Raw genomic sequence first — 16420 nt, 5'->3', positions numbered from 1 at the left:
TTTATCCTGAAAAACTCCCCGGTCTGATTACAAGCATACCCGTAACATGATGCAGCCACTACTATGCTTAAAAATATGGGGAGTAATACGTAGTATTGGATTTTCCCCAAACATAACACTTTGTATTCAGAACAAAAAGTAAAAATTGCTTTGCCACATTCTTTGCAGTATTACATTAGGGCATTTTTGCAAACAGGATGCATGCTTTGGAATATTTATATTCGGTGTAGACTTCCTTCTTTTCACTCTGTCAATTAGGTTAGCCATTTCAGTTGGTCAGTGATGTGTACGTCTAGGAACTTGAAGCTTTCCTCCTTCTCCACTGCGGTACGGTCAAAGTGGATAGGGGGGTGCTCCCTCCGCCTCTTTCCTGAAGTCCACAATCAGCTCCTTTGTTTGGTTGAGTGAGAGGTTATTTTCCTGGCACCACACTCCCAGAGCCCTCACATCCTCCGTGTGGGCTATCTTGTCTTTGTTGGTAATCAGGCCTAGCACTGTTGTGTTGTCTGCAAACTTGATGATTGAGTTGGAGGCGTGCATGGCCATGCAGTCTTGGGTGAACAGGGAGTACAGGAGGGATCTAGGCACGCAACATTGTGGGCCCCAGTGTTGAGGATCAGCAAAGTGAAGGTGTTGTTTCCTACCTTCACCACCTGGGGGCGACCCGTTAGGAATTCCAGGACCCAGTTGCGCAGGGCGGGGTTCAGACCCAGGGCCTTGAGCTTAATTATGAGCTTGGAGGGTAATATGGTGTTGAATGCTGAGCTAAAGTCTATGAACAGCATTCTTACAAAGGTATTCCTCTTGCCCAGATGGGACAGGGCAGTGTGCAGTGCGATGGCTGTTACATTGTCTGTGGATCTAGTGGGGCGGTGTTTGAAATTAGCTGTTCGACTGAGGGACCTTACAATTATCTGTATGTGTGGGGCCCAGAGATGAGGTAGTCATAAAACAATAATGTTAGACACTATTAATAATGTTAGACACTATCCTGCTTCCGGTTTGGAGCGAGTGGTCGCATTGCACTTCGCTCCCGCAGGTAGTATAACTTTTTCATTACATTTCATTACATTTCATTATATTTCATTATAGCACAACGGTTTGATTTGTCTAATCTTAGCAATTTCTTCTTAGCTAGCTACATAGCCGTCTTTGTATCAAAGATAATTGCGTAATTATCGTATTTCTCCGTCCTAACGTAGTCTTCACTAGCCAGCTAGCTAACGTCCACTGATTAGCTGCACTGGAAAAACTATTACACTCAACTGAACGACTTGATTAGTGTAGTGTTAGCTAGCTACATAGCTGTCTTTGCTGTCTTCGTATCTTCGTTCCAAGATAATTGTGTTGTTTAGGTTTAGAGTGTGTAGTCTTAGAGTGATTATCTTAATTTACCGGGATTAGCTAGCCAGCTATTTGTCGTCCTTAACGTAGGAGACTCTGCTAGCTAGCCAACAGCTAGCCAACGCTAGCCAACGTCTACTGAATATAAACTCAACAACCCGGTCGCATTCACAGGTAGTATCACATTTTCATTTCATTTCATTACAGTACAACGGTTTGATTTGTTTGATCGTAGCTAGCTACATAGCTAGCTACATAGCCGTCTTTGTATCAAAGATAATTGTGTAGTCTAGAGCGATTTTCTAGGTTAGCTAGCCAGCTATTGTCGTTCTTTTAACGCAATGTAACGTAAACAACACTACTAGCTAGCCAGCTAGCCCCCGAATAGCAGCACTGCAGAAACTATTACACTCAACGGAATGACTTGATTAGTGTAGTGTCAACAACGCACCCACTGCCAGCTAGCCTACTTCAGCAGTACTGTATCATTTTAATCATTTTAGTCAATAAGATTCTTGCTACGTAGCTTAACTTTCTGAACATTCGAGACGTGTAGTCCACTTGTCATTCCAATCTCCTTTGCATTAGCGTAGCCTCTTCTGTAGCCTGTCAACTATGTGTCTGTTTATCCCTGTTCTCTCCTCTCTGCACAGACCATACAAACGCTCCACACCGCGTGGCCGCGGCCACCCTAATCTGGTGGTCCCAGCGCGCACGACCCACGTGGAGTTCCAGGTCTCCGGTAGCCTCTGGAACTGCCGATCGGCGGTCAACAAGGCAGAGTTCATCTCAGCCTATGCCTCCCTCCAGTCCCTCGACTTCTTGGCACTAACGGAAACATGGATCACCACAGACAACACTGCTACTCCTACTGCTCTCTCTTCGTCCGCCCACGTGTTCTCGCACACCCCGAGAGCTTCTGGTCAGCGGGGTGGTGGCACCGGGATCCTCATCTCTCCCAAGTGGTCATTCTCTCTTTCTCCCCTTACCCATCTGTCTATCGCCTCCTTTGAATTCCATGCTGTCACAGTTACCAGCCCTTTCAAGCTTAACATCCTTATCATTTATCGCCCTCCAGGTTCCCTCGGAGAGTTCATCAATGAGCTTGATGCCTTGATAAGCTCCTTTCCTGAGGACGGCTCACCTCTCACAGTTCTGGGCGACTTTAACCTCCCCACGTCTACCTTTGACTCATTCCTCTCTGCCTCCTTTCCACTCCTCTCCTCTTTTGACCTCACCCTCTCACCTTCCCCCCTACTCACAAGGCAGGCAATACGCTCGACCTCATCTTTACTAGATGCTGTTCTTCCACTAACCTCATTGCAACTCCCCTCCAAGTCTCCGACCACTACCTTGTATCCTTTTCCCTCTCGCTCTCATCCAACACCTCCCACACTGCCCCTACTCGGATGGTATCGCGCCGTCCCAACCTTCGCTCTCTCTCCCCCGCTACTCTCTCCTCTTCCATCCTATCATCTCTTCCCTCCGCTCAAACCTTCTCCAACCTATCTCCTGATTCTGCCTCCTCAACCCTCCTCTCCACCCTCTCTGCATCCTTTGACTCTCTATGTCCCCTATCCTCCAGGCCGGCTCGGTCCTCCCCTCCCGCTCTGTGGCTCGATGACTCATTGCGAGCTCACAGAACAGGGCTCCGGGCAGCCGAGCGGAAATGGAGGAAAACTCGCCTCCCTGCGGACCTGGCATCCTTTCACTCCCTCCTCTCTACATTTTCCTCCTCTGTCTCTGCTGCTAAAGCCACTTTCTACCACGCTAAATTCCAAGCATCTGCCTCTAACCCTAGGAAGCTCTTTGCCACCTTCTCCTCCCTCCTGAATCCTCCTCCCCCTCCCCCCTCCTCCCTCTCTGCAGATGACTTCGTCAACCATTTTGAAAAGAAGGTCGACGACATCCGATCCTCGTTTGCTAAGTCAAACGACACCGCTGGTTCTGCTCACACTGCCCTAACCTGTGCTCTGACCTCTTTCTCCCCTCTCTCTCCAGATGAAATCTCGCGTCTTGTGACGGCCGGCCGCCCAACAACCTGCCCGCTTGACCCTATCCCCTCCCCTCTTCTCCAGACCATTTCCGGAGACCTTCTCCCTTACCTCACCTCGCTCATCAACTCATCCCTGACCGCTGGCTACGTCCCTTCCGTCTTCAAGAGAGCGAGAGTTGCACCCCTTCTGAAAAAACCTACACTCGATCCCTCCGATGTCAACAATTACAGACCAGTATCCCTTCTTTCTTTTCTCTCCAAAACTCTTGAACGTGCCGTCCTTGGCCAGCTCTCCCGCTATCTCTCTCTGATTTACATTCTTGATCCAAATCAGTCAGGTTTCAAGACTAGTCATTCAACTGAGACTGCTCTTCTCTGTATCACGGAGGCGCTCCGCACTGCTAAAGCTAACTCTCTCTCCTCTGCTCTCATCCTTCTAGATCTATCGGCTGCCTTCGATACTGTGAACCTCCTCTCCACCCTCTCCGAGTTGGGCATCTCCGGCGCGGCCCACGCTTGGATTGCGTCCTACCTGACAGGTCGCTCCTACCAGGTGGCGTGGCGAGAATCTGTCTCCTCACCACGCGCTCTCACCACTGGTGTCCCCCAGGGCTCTGTTCTAGGCCCTCTCCTATTCTCGCTATACACCAAGTCACTTGGCTCTGTCATAACCTCACATGGTCTCTCCTATCATTGCTATGCAGACGACACACAATTAATCTTCTCCTTTCCCCCTTCTGATGACCAGGTGGCGAATCGCATCTCTGCATGTCTGGCAGACATATCAGTGTGGATGACGGATCACCACCTCAAGCTGAACCTCGGCAAGACGGAGCTGCTCTTCCTCCCGGGGAAGGACTGCCCGTTCCATGATCTCGCCATCACGGTTGACAACTCCATTGTGTCCTCCTCCCAAAGCGCTAAGAACCTTGGCGTGAGCCTGGACAACACCCTGTCGTTCTCAACCAACATCAAAGCGGTGGCCCGTTCCTGTAGGTTCATGCTCTACAACATCCGCAGAGTACGACCCTGCCTCACACAGGAAGCGGCACAGGTTCTAATCCAGGCACTTGTCATCTCCCGTCTGGATTACTGCAACTCGCTGTTGGCTGGGCTCCCTGCCTGTGCCATTAAACCCCTTCAACTCATCCAGAACGCCGCAGCCCGTCTGGTGTTCAACCTTCCCAAGTTCTCTCACGTCACCCCGCTCCTCCGTTCTCTCCACTGGCTTCCAGTTGAAGCTCGCATCCGCTACAAGACCATGGTGCTTGCCTACGGAGCTGTGAGGGGAACGGCACCTCAGTACCTCCAGGCTCTGATCAGGCCCTACACCCAAACAAGGGCACTGCGTTCATCCACCTCTGGCCTGCTCGCCTCCCTACCACTGAGGAAGTACAGCTCCCGCTCAGCCCAGTCAAAACTGTTCGCTGCTCTGGCCCCCCCAATGGTGGAACAAACTCCCTCACGACGCCAGGACAGCGGAGTCAATCACCACCTTCCGGAGACACCTGAAACCCCACCTCTTTAAGGAATACCTAGGATAGGATAAGTATTCCCTCTCACCCCCCACCCCCCTTTAAGATTTAGATGCACTATTGTAAAGTGACTGTTCCACTGGATGTCATAAGGTGAATGCACCAATTTGTAAGTCGCTCTGGATAAGAGCGTCTGCTAAATGACTTAAATGTAAATGTAAATGTATTATTGCACACAGAGTCCGTGCAACTTATGTGACTTGTTAAGCAAGTATTCACTCCTGAACTTAATTAGGATTGCCATAACAAAGAGGTTGAATACTTATTGACTCAAGACATTTCAGCTTTTCATTTTTAATGAATAACAATTCCGAAAAACATAATTCCACTTTGACATTATGTGTTATTGTGTGTAGGCCAGTGACAAAAACATCCAAATTTAATACATTTTAAATTCAGGTTGTAACACCAAAAAAAATGTGTAAAAAGTCAAGGGGTGAAGGCTCTGTTCTCTGTGTGTGTTTTTTAATACTGTGAAATCAATTTTTGTAATGTAACAAAACAATTTAGATAATAGATTCACACCCCTTTTGATAACTTTACAGAACTATTACAACCCCTTTTGACAAACACTGAAATCAGTGGAGGCTGCTGAGGGGAGGACAGCTCATAATAATGGCTGTAACGGGAATCAATGGAATGGTATCAACCACATGGAAACCACGTGTTTGATGTCATTCCATTGACTCTATTCCAGACATTATTATGAGCCGTCCTCCCCTCAGCAGCCTCCACTGACTGAATTGTACGCTAACATTTATTTCCTATACTACCAGTGGTTTCCAAAGAGACGGCCAAACATGTCCCTGTAAAGACAGGTATTTACCTAGTGTTCAGCTGCTGACGTTAAGCTGCATTTAAGCTTTTTCATGTAACAAAGCAATTTTTCTGAGGGGCTGCCAAAATTTGGTAAGTTCTTAAGGCCCAGTGCAGTCAAAAATGTAATTTTCCTTTGTGTGTGTGTGTGTGTGTGTGTGTGTGTGTGTGTGTGTGTGTGTGTGTGTGTGTGTGTGTGTGTGTGTGTGTGTGTGTGTGTGTGTGTGTGTGTGTGTGTGTGTGTGTGTGTGTGTGTGTGTGTGTGTGTGTGTGTATGTATATATACATACACATATACATACATACATATACATACTTGTGAAAGTATTCGGCCCCCTTGAACTTTGCGACCTTTTGCCACATTTCAGGCTTCAAACATAAAGATATAAAACTTTTTTTTGTGAGGAATCAATAACAAGTGGGACACAATCATGAAGTGGAAAGACATTTATTGGATATTTCAAACTTTTTTAACAAATCAAAAACTGAAAAATTGGGCATGCAAAATTATTCAGTCCCCTTAAGTTAATACTTTGTAGCGCCACCTTTTGCTGCGATTACAGCTGTAAGTCGCTTGGGGTATGTCTCTATCAGTTTTGCACATCGAGAGACTGAAATGTTTTCCCATTCCTCCTTGCAAAACAGCTCGAGCTCAGTGAGGTTGGTTGGAGAGCATTTGTGAACAGCAGTTTTCAGTTCTTTCCACAGATTCTCGATTGGATTCAGGTCTGGACTTTGACTTGGCCATTCTAACACCTGGATATGTTTATTTTTGAACCATTCCATTGTAGATTTTGCTTTATGTTTTGGATCATTGTCTTGTTGGAAGACAAATCTCCGTCCCAGTCTCAGGTCTTTTGCAGACTCCATCAGGTTTTCTTCCAGAATGGTCCTGTATTTGGCTCCATCCATCTTCCCATCAATTTTAACCATCTTCCCTGTCCCTGCTGAAGAAAAGCAGGCCCAAACCATGATGCTGCCACCACCATGTTTGACAGTGGGGATGGTGTGTTCAGGGTGATGAGCTGTGTTGCTTTTACGCCAAACATAACGTTTTGCAATGTTGCCAAAAAAGTTCAATTTTGGTTTCATCTGACCAGAGCACCTTCTTCCACATGTTTGGTGTGTCTCCCAGGTGGCTTGTGGCAAACTTTAAACAACACTTTTTATGGATATCTTTAAGAAATGGCTTTCTTCTTGCCACTCTTCCATAAAGGCCAGATTTGTGCAATATACGACTGATTGTTGTCCTATGGACAGAGTCTCCCACCTCAGCTGTAGATCTCTGCAGTTCATCCAGAGTGATCATGTGTCTCTTGGCTACATCTCTGATCAGTCTTCTCCTTGTATGAGCTGAAAGTTTAGAGGGACGGCCAGGTCTTGGTAGATTTGGTGGTCTTGGTGGTCTGATACTCCTTCCATTTCAATATTATCGCTTGCACAGTGCTCCTTGGGATGTTTAAAGCTTGGGAAATCTTTTTGTATCCAAATCCGGCTTTAAACGTCTTCACAAAAGTATCTCGGACCTGCCTGATGTGTTCCTTGTTCTTCATGATGCTCTCTGCGCTTTTAACGGACCTCTGAGACTATCACAGTGCAGGTGCATTTATACGGAGACTTGATTACACACAGGTGGATTGTATTTATCATCATTAGTCATTTAAGTCAACATTGGATCATTCAGAGATCCTCACTGAATTTCTGGAGAGAGTTTACTGCACTGACAGTAAAGGGGCTGAATAATTTTGCACGCCCAATTTTCCAGTTTTTGAACTGTGAAAAAAGTTTGAAATATCCAATAAATGTCGTTCCACTTCATGATTGTGTCCCACTTGTTGTTGATTCTTCACAAAAAATACAGTTTTATATCTTAATGATTGAAGCCTGAAATGTGGCAAAAGGTCGCAAAGTTCAAGGGGGCCGAATACTTTCGCAAGGCACTGTACTTGGAAGTGCAGTGTCAGCATTTGTTGCTGGCATGTCATCCCTAAGTTTGCTTATCTTGCCAATTAAAAAGTCATTAAAATAGTTTGTAATATCAGTGGGCTTTGTGATGAATGAACCTTCTGACTAAATAAATTATTTTCTTTCCAAAAATGTAATTTAAGGTGCACCAAAGATTTTTACTATCTTTGTTTCATAGTGTAGTTTAAAAAAATATTTTCTTTAGTCTAGTCACATGATGTCTTAATTTGCCAATCAGTTGGGCTGCCAGATTTAATTGCCATACCTTTTGCCTCATCCCTCTCAACCATACAATTTTTTCAATTCCTCGTCAATCAGGCTATTACAGTATATTGAGATCATTAGATCCTATGGATTTGGATACTGCTTTAAAGCAAATATCTGTGTTAGTAAAAATGTGATGATTGATGATTTAATTCCTATGCTGTTCGTAACTACCCTAATCCAGGTTGCAGGCACTGGTTACAGTTTGACATTTTTTCCTGAGTGGGCAGCTTGATGTTAGTCAGTCAATGTTTAAATCACCAGAAAATAAACTTCTCTGTTGATATCACATACATTATCAAGCACTTCACACATATTATCCAAATACTGACTGTTAGCACTTGGTGGTTTATAGCAGCTTCCCACAAGAATGGGCTTTAGGTGAGGCAGTTTAATGGCTGTATTAGGAGAACTGAGTATAGATCATCAACTTTGAAGATGCTCCACAATACTAACCCTAATGACAGATGTAATCCTGTACAGAATACACATATTCAAAAACATGCATCCTGTTTGCAGCAGGGCACTTAAGTAATACTGCCAGAAGGGTGGCAAATAAATTTACTTTTTGTCTGAATACAAAGTGTTATGTATGGGGAAAATCCCACATCACTGAGTACCAATCTTTATATTTTCAAGCATGGTGGTGGCTGCATCATGTTATAGGTATGCTTGTCATCGGCAAGGACTAAAAGTTTTTTATTATTAAAAATAAACGTAATACAGCTATAAGCACAGGCAAAATCCTAGATGAAAACCTGGTTCAGGCTGGCTGCATACCAAGATGAAATTGAATGTTCCTGAGTGGCCTAGTTACAGTTTTTACTTAAATTGTTTTGAAAATCTATATCAAGACTTGACAATGGCTGTCTAGCAATGATCAACAATCAACTTGACAGAACTTTTAAAATAATAATTTGCAAATATTGTACAATCTAGAGTGCAAAGCTCTTAGAGACATACCCCAAAACACTCACAGCTGTAATTTTTTCCCCCAAAAGTGGTTCTTTAAAGTATTGACTCAGGGTTGTGAATACTTATGTAAATGGTATACTATATTTCTGTATTACATTTGACTAACTATGCAACAAATACTCAAAAAATGTTTTAACTTTGTCATTAAGGGGTATTATGTGTAGATTGGTGAGAGAAACAAAATGTAATTCATTTTATATTCAGGCTGTAGCACACACAACAAAATGTGGAATAAGTTAAGGGGTATGAATACTTTCTGAAGGCACTGTATCCCTCTCTTTTTTTCAATAAGAGCCTGATGCTCCAAAGGAGAATGCCAGACCTGTGAAAAAAGGTAGGTAATTCCAGTATTGACACATCAACAATGTTAATTATTATAATTATCACACATTGACAGTATCTAAATATCATCCTTACCTTTACTGAATGCTGTTTAAAAACAGTCTGAAATGTCTGAAGATCAAGGAGTGGTCCTATTTCTTTAGATTGTGTTCTCTCCTGTCAATGCAGATACTCCCAAAGAAAAGGCTTCCAAATCAGTCCCTGTAATGAAAGGTATTCATGTATTGTTTGGCAGCTGTAGAAATGCCAGAATGTTGTTGCAAAGCCAACTTGTTTGATCCATTCTAGACTGCCTTTTTGGAATAATTTCAGGGTATTGCAATTTGAGTTGAAGTGTGTGCTTTAATACATTTAGCACGCTATACAGCCATGAATCATTGTTTGGTTTATTTTGCAGTTTCTGAAGTAAACCTGAATACATTGTATTATGTGCTCTTTTTTTTAACCTCAGTTTATGCCAGTGTTTAACTTTAAATAGATTGATTACCCTATATTCATAACCCTGATGAATAAGTTGGACAGTCTTTTCCAAAATCGTGAACAATTACGTTGCTGGCCGCTTCTATCATTAAGACATACCTAAAGGTATAGTAGCTACTTCATTCACATTTCTTTCACTGTAAAATAACGGGTTTATACTGTAGTCAATTATTGCTTTTATTAAATACGTAGTAAGGTTTATATGATCTTGTTCACATTCTCAAGCTAAAAGCATAATTGCAGTATACAGACTAAAATTAAATTAAAATAAGTATTAGATTTAGGGAAATAAAAAGTGAATTGAACGGTGCATCGTTGGTCACTGAGTGGAGCGAGCACTGCGGTAACTGCTAGGGGAGTGTGTCAGTCAGACATGGACAAGTCGGGAGCTTCTGGACGTACTGTATATTTCACCATCTCTGACGTTCTGCCCACCTTTCCATATAGCAAACTCCAACAAACCCACCCACCTGGGTGATGCTACTGCAGCCGACAGGCGCTGAAAGCTCACCACACCTTAGTTTTCGGAATATTTTCCGCTTTTACGAGTCATCGCATGGATCTCTCTTTTCTCTCTTTAATAATAGTGCATTTTATTTCACATTTGTTTCAAAAGGGAGTCACCCATAGACATAAGATAGATAAACTTGCTATTGGACAAGCACCAAAATTACGATTCCACAATTTGAATGAGTTTTAGGTTTGAGTTTTACCTGTTTAAAAATACTAATAAACCCAACACCGTAACTTAATGTAAAGTGTTCTGTTTCTATTTGAATGAAGTGATTTATACAGGTTTTTCAACAGTTCTATCGGTATTTTGAATCTTTGAACTTAACCTCTCTAGGGTATGTGCGACGCTAGCGTCCCATCTGGCCAACATCCAGTGAGGTTGCAGAGCGCCAAATTCAATTACAGAAATTCTCATGATAAAAATTCAGAAAACAAAACATATTTTACATAGGTTTAAAGATTAACTTCTTGTTAAACCAACCACAGTGACATATTTATAAAATGCTTGTCGGCGAAAGCATACCTAGCCCAGAACATACCTAGCCCAGAACATAGCCCAGTTGACAAATTATTACAAACAGTAACCAGCCAAGCAGAAGGTTACAAAACTCAGAAATAGAGATACAATTAATCCCTTACCTTTGATGATCTTCATATGGTGGCAATCAGAAGACATTCATTTACTCAATATATTTTTGTTCGATGAAGTCTCTTTATATCCAAAATCCTCCGTTTTGTTAGCGTGTTTTCTTCAGTAATCCACAGGCTCAAACAAAAATTCCAAAATGTATCCGTAAAGTTCATAGAAACATGTCAAACGATGTTTAGCCTAAATGATCTGTAATATTTCAACCGGACAATAACGTCGTCAATATAAAAGTTAAACAAGAAATGCACATGCGCCTGAAAAAACTCTGCGTCACGTTGGGGTCCACTCGTTCAGACTGGTTTTACTCCCTCATTTATAAGAATACTAGCCTGAAACTATTTCTAAAGACTGTTGACATCTAGTGGAAGGCATATGAACTGTGGATGGACAAATGGAGTCCTAAGTCAATTGATACTGTAATGGCATTGAATAGAAAACTAAAAATATTAAATAAAAACTACTTTTCTCAGGTTTGTCTCAGGTTTTCACCTGCTAAATCAGTTATGTTATACTCAGACACTATTGTAACAGTTTTGGAAACTTTAGAGTGTTTTCTATCCAAATCTACCAGTTATATGCATATATTATCTTCTGGACAAGAGTAGCAGGCAGTTTCATTTGGGCATGCTTTTAATCCAAAATTCCGAATGCTGCCCCCTACCATAGAGAGGTTAACACAACATACAGTGGGGCAAAAAAGTATTTAGTCAGCCACCAATTGTGCAAGTTCTCCCACTTAAAAAGATGAGAGAGGACTGTAATTGTCATCATAGGTACACTTCAACTATGACAGACAAAATGAGAAAAAAATCCAGAAAATCACATTGTAGGATTTTTAATGAATTTATTTGGAAATTATGGTGGAAAACCAAGACCATAGTGTTCCCCTGAGACGGGGGAAGATCGGTCAGGAAATCCACTGATAAGTGAGACCATGGCCGTTGTGGAACGGGGAGGGGTTGTAACTTCCCTCTAGGAAGGTGCCTAGGAGCCTTACTCTGGGCGCACACTGAACAGGAAGAGACATAAAACCTAACATCCCTAGCAAAGGTGGGCCACCAATACTTCACCCGGAGGCCCCCCACTGTCCTCGCCACCCCAGGATGACCCGATGAGGGTAGGGTGTGAGCCCACCGAATCAGTTGGTCCCGAACACCAAGCGACACGTACTTAGGCCCAGCCGAACACTGAGGAGGCGCAGGTTCCGCCCTCAATGCCCGCTTGATGTCTGATTCCACCTCCCATACCACTGGTACCACCATCCTCGAGGCTGAAAGGATGGGAGTAGGCTCGATGGACTGATCCTCCGTGTCATAGAGACGGGACAGCGTGTCGGCCTTTGTGTTCAGGGTGCCTGGTCTATAAGACAGAGTGAACCTGAATCGGGTGAAGAACATGGCCCACCTTGCCTGACGTGGATTCAGTCTCCTAGCTACCCGGATATACTCCAGATTCTGGTGGTCGGTCCAGATGTGAAAAGGGTGCTTAGCCCCCACAAGCCAGTGTCTCCACACCCTCAGGGCTTTTACCACCGCTAACAACTCCCGGTTCCCCACATCATAGTTACGCTCTGGTGGAGTGGAACCGTGGCCTCTCTGACCAACCCTGCCCCTAATGGCAGGCTATCTAGGGAGTGCACAGGGAACAAATGCCCCAAACACGGGGACTTAAACAGTCCAGCAAAAAACCCAAACACAGGCGGGCCTGCTGGTAAATAAAGCCAAACCAATCAGCCTAAAACAGACACAGGTGAAACCAATAAACGGAAAAGGGGAAAAGGGATCAGTGGCAGCAAGTAGGCCTGTTACGACGACCGCGGAGCGCCTCCCGAACAGGAAGGGGAGCTACCTTCGGTAGGAGTCGTGACACCAACCTTAATAAGATGGTTATTATATCAATATTTGCGCATAAAGACGTTTCCACTGCTATTTCTCACAAAATTAATTTTACAGACTCTAAAAGATCCCACCTTGTCTAACGTATTTTGTTTTGTCGACATAGTTTACCAACAATTTTGCTGTGACATTTTGTACTTTGTACTTTACTAACATAAAAAGGTTGGATGGAAACCTGGTAAATGGCACAAAAATGGTTAGAAGATTTCAGAAACGCATAACAATTGTTTTATTGGTATCCCTTTCTAATATAGAAAAGTCTGCTGAGAAGAAGCCTGCCAAAGAAGAGAAAGCAAAGGGTAATACCCCTATTCTTTTATATTCCATTCCATTCTAGTCTTTTCTATTTAATTCTATTCCTATTCTATCCTATTCAGCAACTGAAATCTAAAGGCACTCCGTGATTCTGAAGCAATTTCATCTCACAAGAAAATTAAACATTGTGTGATTCGTAATTTGCATGCATGCACAAGAGGTTAAAGTGGTTATGGGTTAGGGTAGCATCTGTTAGGGTAGCATTTGTTGGCAGAAAGATAGTCAGAAGTGATAGTGACCTGTTGCCACTTATCAAACCAATCAGATATGTATCTTGGGTGGAGCTGCATAACAGAAGTGGTATTTATGAAAATAATTCTGACTTGCAACAATCTAGTTCGCAATCAAACACAAGGGTTGTCCAAACTTCTAATAGTTGTGTCAACAAGACGAGATTTGTAAAAGATAGCCACGTGAGAGTAGGGTTTGGTTTAAGCATGCTAGAGGGTGGTTAGGGTGAGGGCAAAGTTAGAGAAAATAAACATGTCAAAACAAAGACACTTGCAGCATACCAGTCCTGCAAGTTATGCCACCCCCGACCAACGTTTCTTTCATTCCACACCTCTTCTTTCCAAAACGTAACTTACAGAGGTTTCCATCCTCAAAACAATTAGCTCAAGTCTGTGTTTCTCATGAACGTCTAGACTCATTGAAACATTGATCATCGTGACATTAAAATCATCACCTCTTTCTTCAACAGCAGAGCCTGTTATAACAGACCCCTTCGCCACAGAAGGTAAATATTATTTTCACACAGTAGCACTCCAAATATTATATTTTAAGAGCAGTATATGGATCACATACCAGTTACACTTTTCATCAAGTATAACTTATAAGGCCTTCATAAGCCCTGTGTAGTATAAGGCCAACATAAATGCTTCACAAATGATTTATAAGCTAATGATGGGAAGTGGACTGTCTCTATTTTTTTATACTCTGGATAATTTTCAGATGAGATGCCCTACTTCCAGTGCTTTTTTGTGGATGAAGATGAGGCCCAGTATCCCTTCTACCCTTTCTCACCTCTCCAGATGTGAGAGCCCTGCCAAGTGAAGAGCACAGTATAGAAAGCAATGGGACGAGATGGGCGACACCTTTTAGTGTGGAGTTAATAATAAAACCAAGCCATGGAATCCACTACTGCTATGTTGCAGCCTAGCGTCCTGAGCTGGTCTTCAACAGAAACCTAGGACAGCAAAGCACTTTGAGTGAATTCATTGAGCTCTCATGGGTAGCCAACATCATTCCTGTCCAAATGTGTTTGTGTTATATTTTGTTTTTGATAGCTGATATGGCATGAGTTGATCTATATCATGACATAAGTATTTTGAATGAAACAATGCATACTGTGTTTTCATCTGCAGATTAGCCTTTTTTAGGGCCATGCTAATTCGCTTGATTCAATTCCCGCTTTGATAGTTGTCAGTTGTCTCAATTGAATGGTATATTCAAACAAATTGGAACACAGATTGTACCGTTGGCTTTCATACTTTTCAAATTCTCAGCGCAGTGCAAGCAATTTATCTGTCTGTCATCACATTCAGTTGAATTGGAGCTGCATATGGAAGCCGAGCAGTGTTGGTCTAGAATTTGGGGGAGGAGCTTGGTTGGGCTGGACTACAGACTGCTGCTCTGTTGCTGTGGACTCTGAATTACGCTTTATTTACATGAACATGGGCTCTATATCATTGCTCTCATACTAAGACATCAGTGGGTCGTTCCATCTAAAAAATTCACAAGAAAGAGTCTTTCGACACCCACCTTCTCAGATTGTACTGAAATTGTTTCTGTTAGGGAACATATAAGATTAGTGTTCCTGCAACAATATTTTGTTGAAATATAATTTGATCTTCGAGAAATTAAGCAAATTGATTCCACCCAAATTGGCCATTCAATAAATGTAGACCCTAACATCCAGGATTGCTTTTCTTAAGGAATTCCTCCCCCACTTCATGTTAAAGGGACAGTTCACCTAAATTACATAATTACATTTGGTTTCCTTACCTGTTAGCAGTCTTTGAACAAATAAATTAAACAGCCCATGTGTTGGTTTTGTTGTCCTCTGACTCAAATGCAAACAGACACAACTCCAATGCAAGTCAATGGTACCTCTATAAGCATTTTCATGCTTCATGTCCAAACCATTCTGAAGTATTTAAAGATGTTATGTTACTGACAGATGATTTAGATATGAAGTTTGGAAATGCTTATATAGGTACCATTGACTTGCATTGGATTTGTGCCACAAATGCTAAAAAGTTAGCATTTCAAACACCGGCCAGATTAACAAAACCAAAACATGGGTTGCTGTCATAACTTGTCCCTAAACTGCTTACAGGGAACAATATGCTAAACTGCTTAAGGAAACAATATGCCATTTGGGTGAACAATCCCTTTAACACTGAGGGGGATTCTGAAAAAAATAACTACAAGTTGGAACAGCACCATCTAGTGGTCAGAACATTGTCATATCAAGATGTAGGATGGGGCATTAACCTAACTTAAATGATTAATTTCTCTGAACAGGAAGAAAAAAACATTACCAAATTCACTGAGAATACATTACATAGGATGAAGAAATAACACTGACTCACAGCTCCATACTATTCGTCAAACATAGAGAACTAATACTGTATTCTCTTTATTTAGGGTGGGATTGGCGTGGGGTGTGTGGTGTCCGTGGGTGGCTTTTGATAGTTTCTTTCGATTCCTCATGTCTTACTCCTTGTTAGAAAAAGGTTTGGTCCAAATCTGATGTTAGGTACTTGCTTGCTGAAATGACACAACAACCTTAGTGGATTTTTACCTTACTTTGTGGGACGTTTTTGTTTTTAATGTTGCATTTCTTGCCCTTCTGTTCACTATGGTAACTCACAATGAGATAGTACTTCCATTGTTGCTGAATATGTTTCCTCATTGATTTTCAGGCTATATTGCTTTCTTCCATTTTCTTCTATTCCTCTTCATCAGTCTGCGTTTGTTAACTTTGAGGAAGCATAACGATTTTCATCAATTCATAGGGACCTCATACTCACATTAAAAACAATTATGTTAGTGCCTCGAAGTCTGTGAAGTTGTTTTTGTATTGTATGTACTATATGTCTGGAAAGGAATAACCATAACCTATATGTCCATGAGAGCTCCCAGATTCTGATAAAACACCCTCTGGCTTTCCCACAGTTGACAAGTGGCAAACTCAGTCATGGTGTTCTGAAGCCTGATCAACCATCTATACTTCTACAAAATGCTCCTCATTTTAATAGGGGTGCTGATTCTAAGCATTCCATTGTCTGAACTTCCAGAATGAGTTTGAAGAATAATTTTTAATGGG

The 16420-nt window shown here is 42.5% G+C and overlaps 1 protein-coding gene across 30 annotated transcripts in view; it reads left to right on the top strand.

The window, feature by feature from the left end:
• si:ch211-266g18.10 (neurofilament heavy polypeptide) overlaps positions 1–16153 on the top strand; it is a 147727-nt gene extending 131574 nt beyond the window's left edge. For 27 of the 30 annotated variants that reach the window (XM_046349894.1, XM_046349893.1, XM_046349890.1 and 24 more), the window contains 6 exons: positions 5652–5693; positions 9188–9229; positions 9406–9450; positions 13029–13073; positions 13790–13825; positions 14041–16153. In XM_046349894.1, coding sequence (XP_046205850.1) covers positions 5652–5693; positions 9188–9229; positions 9406–9450; positions 13029–13073; positions 13790–13825; positions 14041–14126 — 296 coding nt within the window. In that variant the 3' untranslated portion in view covers positions 14127–16153. The remainder of the gene's footprint in view (positions 1–5651; positions 5694–9187; positions 9230–9405; positions 9451–13028; positions 13074–13789; positions 13826–14040) is intronic. The other 3 variants (XM_046349877.1, XM_046349868.1, XM_046349866.1) reach the window with 2 other exon arrangements.
• Positions 16154–16420: the final 267 nt, after the last annotated feature.

Source organism: Oncorhynchus gorbuscha, linkage group LG05 (genome assembly GCF_021184085.1).
Source record: "Oncorhynchus gorbuscha isolate QuinsamMale2020 ecotype Even-year linkage group LG05, OgorEven_v1.0, whole genome shotgun sequence".
NCBI classification, from domain to species: Eukaryota; Metazoa; Chordata; class Actinopteri; order Salmoniformes; family Salmonidae; genus Oncorhynchus; species Oncorhynchus gorbuscha.
The sequence above is the reverse complement of the archived record's forward strand: the minus strand, read 5'-3'. Positions and strand labels throughout refer to the sequence as shown.